The 8,141-nt window shown below is 37.7% G+C and overlaps 1 protein-coding gene across 1 annotated transcript; it reads left to right on the top strand.

Moving 5' to 3' along the window:
• The first annotated feature begins 6,685 nt into the window (after nt 1-6,685).
• LOC127131637 (uncharacterized) lies at nt 6,686-7,836 on the top strand. Its single transcript, XM_051060549.1, has 2 exons — nt 6,686-6,937; nt 7,663-7,836. Exons 1-2 carry the CDS (start codon nt 6,686-6,688, stop codon nt 7,834-7,836), a joined length of 426 nt encoding a protein of 141 aa, XP_050916506.1.
• The last annotated feature ends 305 nt before the right edge of the window (nt 7,837-8,141 follow it).

Here is an 8,141-nt window from a genome sequence, read left to right as displayed (position 1 = left end):
GGATCCACAAGACTATTTGATGCTTGCGGCAACTTACTTGTCGGGCTTCAACTCCATCAAGTGAATCTATTCTGGTTGAGGTTCTCGTATCACACCAACAAGAAATGCGTCTTGTGGACCCACACTATGCAACCATCAATCCTAGTTGGCCAAATGATTAAGGTTCTACAAATGGTCCTTAGAGTCATGGATCCTAATTAAAATATCAAAGCTTACGACAACTTACTTGTCGGACGACAACATCCTCCAAAGGATCTACTCTAAGTAAGGTTCTGGCACTGGCCTAACGAGAAAGTCATCTCGCCGACCCTCACTACTCAACCTCGTCATATCTTATTTTTTTACTCAATACTCGGGTAGAGAGTCTTTCCCACAAGGTTTACAATCAGAGTATCCAAGTAATAAACCATGATGGAACCAATAGAACAGATTATATTAATATGACAATAAAGACAACAAAAGAAATAAAGAAAAGCCACACAAGTAAACAAACAAAGGCACACAAACGACCTAACTAGGCTTGACTCACTTAGGGAAACATGTATTCTCCAGCAGAGTCGCCATCTGCCGCATCTCAAAAAATGAGAACACGACACTCACGAAGTGTAATCGTATGTTCGCAGGATGCAATTAACAAAGTCGCAATCGAACTTTATTTTTTCCTAAAAAGGAAAGGGGAAATATTGATAAAACCCAATAAAGAATGACAACGATTATGGTCATCATAACCAAATCAGAGTTCGAGAGTCGATTACGCAAGGGGAGGGTATTAGCAGCCTTCACGTCTGCTGCACTCAACGGGAACCATTAGGTTAATTGTGAGCATCAGTGTTAGCTTAGAAATGTTAGGATTCTCAAGTTATTATGAGGTAAAGAATAATAGGATCAAAAGAAAAGAGAAAATATTTTTGGATTTTTTGCAACGAAGGGGACTAAATCTATGTTTTTTTATTAATGGGTCTAACAAGATTTTGAAATCCTGCTCCTACGTATCTCACTTATGACTTGCAAACTTTTACAACTTGGGCCCAGCATTCGGGACTACATATGGGCATTCCACCCAGGTAATTTTTTCCTTCCAATTAGGTTATGAAAAATTTGCAATGGTTTGAGGGTAATTGAAATGCAGACATGTAAATGCGGGCACACAAAAAGAAAAGAGCTCATTGTAAGAAGACCCAAAAGTAAGTCACGAGACTGAATGCCAACCGAAATCGAGAGCAAATTGAACTTAGCTCCAAGTTAACTTAGAGTGAATTCATGTAAGAACCACTATATAAGATGTTGAGCCAATTGAATCTATACATCCAAACAATTTTCAAAATTTAAATTGAATTTTAACTCGATATCGTAACTTAATGAAATCAAAATAAAATAACAGCAACAACCAAATATATTATTTTTATAGTAGTGTTACAATTTTTTTATATCAACTCAAAATAATAGAAAAAGAGAAAGCTAAACACAATACGCGCACTATATCTACAATGAAATATGCAATACTACATAGTCAACATAAAGCTAAAAATAAAATAAAATGTGAAAACATTATTAACACACTCTAAATATAAATATATATATATATATATATATATATATATATATATATATATATATATATATATATATATATATATATATATATATATATATAATAGAAAACTTTATACATATATAAACAAATAAAAAAATGAAAAGTATATATTTAACCTTAAAACAGAAAAGTTCTAAAAAGAAACTAATGAAAAAAAGTATATATATCTTTTCAAACAGAAAAGTTCATTGTATATACACTTAAAAACGAAACACTATATATAACTTATAGAAAAACTAAATAAATTTATATGTATATAAGACTAAATTAAATAAAAGAGTATATATCTCTATATGAAACTCATGACAATGTGTATTTATAAAAATTTAAAAGAAAATAATCATAAACAGAAAATAAGTGTATATAAACTAAAACTAAAATGATATAGATTGTGAGATTTTAGAATGAAAAAAAAAGTGTATGAATGTGGTTTTAGTGTGTGAAAAGTGGAGGTGAAATAATGATGTGTGTTATTGTTTTCATGAGTGTTACAAATGGAGAATTGAATATATACTTGAGAGAGAAATGTGTTATGGAAATGGAGGTTTGTGTGGGAGAAAATGAATGAATTTGAAGAGGTTGATGCAAGATAATAGTTACTGAAAACATTGCTTTTCTTTTCATTTTATATTTCACCTCTTGATTCTAATGAAAAGAGAGATTTTTTTGAGAGAGAACACATGCATCGTTTGACTACTGGAAGGTGTAAGGACAAAGATGCACTGATTGAGCTACTTGAAGACTGAGTGACGAAGAGACAGAGAGAGCCAGAAGTTTCATCTTCTAGCATGCCTCAGTCTTTCGTTGCTTGGAAGAAGATTGTTGACCAGCTTGTCCTCGAGAAGACTCAGATGAAGGCTTCTTTTGAGACTGAGATTCGTCGCATTCGAAGGAAGTACGCGCCTTCAGCCAGATCTTCTGACATTATTGTTAGCGATCCTTAGGATGACTAGCCTCCTTTTCTCTTGTATTTTTCATTTTGGTTTCTAAAATTGTACTCAGTGTAATCCTTCCAATTTATATAAATAAAAAGAGATTTTTGGTCATTGCAAGTGCCATTTAAATATTATATATTTGCAAATGATATAGTAAGTTCCTTGGAAAATAAAAAATCAAGCATTACATTTCATGCATCATTTGCATAAGCAGGTTTTTTCCAGGTGTCTGATTGGTGTTCTTCTGTGCTTTAGCCAAGCTGACTCAACGGTACAACACCAGAGCTAATCGTCAAAAGATCATGGAGCACCTTAAGCAAGAGAACCGAGACATGAAATAGTAGATTGCCCGACTGACTGCCATGATGGAGTCAGTTCTTGCTGCCCAGAGCCAAGCTTCTCCAACTCCTGCAACTCCTCCCATGAGGATGGTTATTTCCGAAGTGGTTATCTCTACAGTGCCTGCTGCCACCGCCCACTTTGCTCTGAATCTGCCTGCTGGATTCCCTTGGGGAATGCCTCCGAATTTTGTGCCAGAAGGTTTCGCTCCCACTTTTGCTTCCATGCCGACATCTAGCCCGGTCATGTTTTTGCCACCTCCAGTTGGACACACTTTGCCACGTGTAGAAGATACCATCTACCATTCTGAGCCATCTGAGGGTCCGGACGTCTATGAGAAGATGGACGAGATGAAGGACCAATTTCTTGAGCTGCGCAAAGAATTGAAAACGCTGAGAGGCAAAGATTTATTTGGGAAGATTATCGCTGAATTATGCTTAGTGCCCAATGTGAAAATCCCGGTGAAATTCAAAGTGCCTGACTTTGAGAAGTACAAAGGGAAATCGTGTCCACTCAGTCATCTTGTGATGTATGCCCTCAAGATGTCAACCCAGACAGATAATGACCAACTACTGATTCACTATTTCCAGGATAGCCTGACAGGTGCTGCACTCCGTTGGTATATGGGGTTAGATAGTTTAAGCATCCGCACTTTCAATGATCTAGGTGAGGCTTTTGTGAAACTGTATAAGTACAACATGGATATGGCGCCAGATAGGGACTAGTTGAGGTCCATATCTCAGAAAGATAAGGAGACGTTCAAAGAGTACGCCCAACGTTGGAGGGAGTTGGCTGCCCAGATCATTCCTCCTTTGGAGGTGAAGGAGATGACGAAAATCTTTCTGAAATCCCTGAGTTCATTTTACTATGACCGTATGATTGCCAGTGTCCCTAGTGTTTTTACCGAAATGGTAAATATGGGGATGAGACTTGAAGAAGGGGTCTGTGAAGGACGATTGTCAAAAGATGAGGCGTCAACTAGCAAGAAGTATGGAAGTAGCTTTAGCAAGAGAAAGGACAGTGAAACAAACGTAATAACCAGTGGGAAGCAGAGGAGGCCTCAAGTCAGAGGAAATCCACCACCCCGTCAACATCATCATCATCAAGTATCATCCGTCATTCCAGTATTCTCCAATCAGCAAACAACACCAATACAACAACAACAACATCAGTATCAAAATCAACGTCAACAACAACAACTGCAACAAAGAACAAACACCTACAACAACAACAATTCCAACAACAATCATCACCCATAACATAATTTTGAGAGGAGGAAGGTCTCTTTCGACCCGATTCCTATGTCATACGCAGAGTTGTACCCGTCTTTAGTCATCAAGAATTTGATTCAACCGAGGAATCCTCCACAGATCCCAGAACCACTTCCATGGTGGTATAAACCCGAACTTCGTTGTGCTTTTCACCAGGGTGCACCTGGGCACGATATTGAGAACTGTTATCCACTGAAATATGAGGTGCAAAAGGCTTATGAAGAGTGGCATGGTGTCCTTTGAAGACTGCGCGCCTAATGTGAAAGCTAATCCTTTACCCGCTCATGGGAATTCTTTAGTGAACATGGTGGATGGCTGTCTAGGTGAATTCAAGGTTTTTGATGTCCTGTTTATCAGAAGATCTTTGGTGCAAATGCATAAAGATATCTATTTGGTGAGTGACTGTGAACATGATCACGATGGTTGTGATATTTGTAGCATGAACCCAAAAGGGTTTGTTGTAGTGAAAAGGGACATCCATCGTCTGATGGATGAAGGCATGATCCAAATTGTTCAATCCCGTCATATAGATGACGATGTTAATGTCATTGTTTCCGTTTTCAAACAACTAGAGCGGTTGGTGATTCAGTATGATAGCAGCAATAGCCAGAGGGTCAACAATAGATCAGTTTCGCCATTGGTAATACAATTGGCGGGCCCAGTCTCGTATGCATCTGATAAGGATGTACAGTATCAATACAATGCTACAATGATGGAAAATGGTGAAGAGGTCCCATTTCCTACGACCAGTTCAATGGTGAGCATTGTAGATGTTACGAAAGTAACCGGCAATGGTCGAGTTTTTGGACCGGTGTTCCCGGAGAATAAAGAAGAATTGATTGTTGGTAAGAAGGCGGAGGTGGCTAGTGTAGATCTTGTTGGCTATTCAAGAGATAAGTCTGGTGAATCTAGTAATTTGAAAGCCTATAGTGATGATGATGAGGTACTCCGACTGATAAAGAGGAGTGAATTCAACGTGGTTGAGCAGTTTCTCTAAACTCCCTCAAAGATTTCCATGTTGTCTCTGCTGTTGAATTCTGAAGCACACAGAGAAGCACTTCAGAGAGTTCTAGAACAGGCGTACATGGAGCAAGATGTTACTGTTGATTAATTTGATCACATTGTGGCTAACATCACTTCATGCAATAATTTGAGCTTTTGCGACGAAGAACTCCCTGAGGAGGGAAGAAATCACAATCTGGCTTTGCATATTTCTATGAATTGCAAAGAAGGTGCTTTGTCAAACGTGCTAGTTGACTCCGGTTCGTCACTCAATGTGCTTCCGAAGTCAACTTTGTCTAAGTTATCCTATCAAGGAGCTCCCATGAGGTATAGTGGGGTGATTGTCAAGGCCTTTGATGGCTCGCGCAAGACGGTCATTGGAGAAGTGAACCTTCCAGTCAAGATAGGTCTGAGTGATTTTCATATTACTTTCCAGGTAATGGATATTCACCCAGCCTACAGCTGCTTATTGGGAAGGCCATGGATTCATGAAGTAGGAGTTGTTACTTCCATTCTACATCAAAAGCTCAAATTTGTCAAGAATGGCAAGTTGGTGATTGTGGGAGGTGAGAAAGCACTTCTGGTTAGCCATATGTCATCTTTCTCATATGTTGAAGTTGAGGATGAGGTTGGAACTCCGTTCCAAGCCTTATGTATTGTTGCTGAGAAGAGAGTTGGGGCACCTATGTCCTCTCTGAAAGATGCGCAGAGAATTGTTGAAGAAGGTCCTGTTGATCAGTGGGGGCGTGTGGTAGAGGTCGCCGACAACAAGGGAAGAACTGGTTTGGGGTTCCAGAAGGGCCTGTTGACCGTTAGATCTGAAGAGATGCAACTCAGCTTCCATAGTGGAGGGTTCATTCATGGGAATGAACAACACTTAGCTACTGTGCTAGAGGATAATGAAGAGGAAGACTGCACCAACTTTGTGACGCACGGACAGACATGCAACAATTGGACTACTATTGATATTCCTGTTATTTTGCATCGATCTAAGTAATTACTTTTTATATTTTAAAATCCTTCTCCTATGCCAAAGGGAGAAGTGAACATTGTTAGGGAATTTTAATTTGATCATCAATAAAATTAATTCTATTCATCCATATCTTTGGTGTTTATTTTTACTTTTTGCTTATTTCTGAAAATGGTAATCACAAAAAACATAAATAAACAATAGGGTTAAATACACTTTTCCCCCCTGTAATGTTAGCGAGTTTAGGATTACCCCCCTGTAAAAATATTTTTTGTAAACCCCCCCTTATGTTATGTAGATTCCTTCATAGAACCCCCTAATATCCAGGTGGCATGGAATCTAATAAGAGGTCCTACACCTGGCATATTTTTAATTTTGTTAAAGTGATTATGTGTCATTTTACACTTTTTAATTTCAAATACCCCCTTAGAAAATTAGGGTTCTGAACATAGCAGGGAAGACGAAGACGAAATTTTCAGGGGAAGACGAAGACGAAGAAGAAGAATGCAGGGAACGAAGCAAACGAGAAAGACGAGAAGATTTTGATGGTAATTTGTGGGGTTAGGATGCTGCGATGGGGCTGGTGTTGAGTGCTGCAACTGGTAGAGGATGGACAACGGGTTCGGGGATGGAAGGGCCGCCTGTTCCTGCTATTGGGAAGGATGATCAATTTGGGACGGGGAATATTTCAACTTTTCCGTGGTCGCTCTTTACAAAATCTCCGAGGAGGAGGATGCTTATCGCTTTTACTTGTACCATCTGTGGCCAGCGAACTACGCGGGCTATTAATCCTCATGCGTATAATGATGGAACTATTTTTGTTCAGGTAACACTTTGTTTTTGTTCAACTAAGGTTTTTACTGAAATAGCTTATTTTAATAAGCTTTTTCTCAGAATGGCCTATTGAAATAGCTTTTGCGAAGCTTACCATCCATTTGTTGTTCAATTTATTTTTACCTCAAATTCCATTTTTAAAATGAAAACAAATATCTGCAATGCAAATAGCTTGTCAATGTCAACGCATATATCAAATTGGAAATAGATCGCTGAGTTTAAGCATTTATGTCATAAGCTCTCCTGAAAGGTTATTAATGATTTGAAGATTATATTGGAATAACAAGCTAACCATTGGAGTCTGAAACTTAACCTCTGAAAGATGACAATCGTAAACTGTCATGAAGTTGCAAGACTTCGAGTTGGCCTTGTTAATATAGTACTTATAAATTTGATAGTATTATGATTTTAATACTTTTAGATGATTTATTTTTATAATTAAAACATGTATATCATATTGTTTTCAACATATTGTTACATATTTGCACTCTATGTATGAATGGGCAAAGTCTACTTCAACCCTGCCGGTTGGTTTTATAATCTCAAAATCAGCCCTAGAAAAATGGATGTGGATATTCTGGAGGGCCAAATTTTAATGCAAGAAAGGGATGTAAAATTGTAGTTGTTGAAAAAAAGAAGTTAGAATGTCATGTTAAATTTCAAATGGGAACTGAAAGAAAAAAGCTAACCATACATTTGTTTTTCCATTGTTGGCAGTGTTGTGGATGCAATGCGTACCATAAGCTCGTGGATCACTTGAACTTGTTTCAGGAGACAAATTGCTATATGAATTCAAGTTTTAATTATAAAGGTCCTGGATGGGATGATCTTAAGTTCAGGTTCATGGACGTTGATAGCGACAGCGATGATGATATATTCCCAGTTACATGAGTGAATTACCAGCTTATGGAGTATATATTTTCTGCCTCCGATCTTAAGAAATTTTAGATTAGTTGTAATGTATATTGTTTATGTTTTCATGCTTAATAGTAACATTTGTTAGAGGATTGCTTTGTATAGTATATGTGTATGTATAGCTTCGCAACCGAATTGTACAATCATGAATTTAATCATGTACAATACTTTGCATAACTACTTCTTTTGTTGTATGTATAGCTTCACACACTTAACACAATCATCCATACATATAACATACTAAATATTACAGTTCTTCACAGAAAGGATGATTAAACAAC

Source organism: Lathyrus oleraceus, chromosome 3, assembly GCF_024323335.1.
Source record: "Lathyrus oleraceus cultivar Zhongwan6 chromosome 3, CAAS_Psat_ZW6_1.0, whole genome shotgun sequence".
NCBI classification, from domain to species: domain Eukaryota; kingdom Viridiplantae; phylum Streptophyta; class Magnoliopsida; order Fabales; family Fabaceae; genus Lathyrus; species Lathyrus oleraceus.
Note: the sequence above shows the minus strand (reverse complement) of the source record. Positions and strands in the feature narration are given on the sequence as shown.

Coding starts and splice junctions, on each gene's coding strand:
- LOC127131637 (XM_051060549.1), top strand. CDS start 6,686: ATGGGGCTGGTGTTGAGTGCTGCAACTGGTAGAGGATGGACAACGGGT. Junction 6,938..7,662: donor ATGGAACTATTTTTGTTCAG/GTAACACTTTGT, acceptor CATTGTTGGCAG/TGTTGTGGATGCAATGCGTA.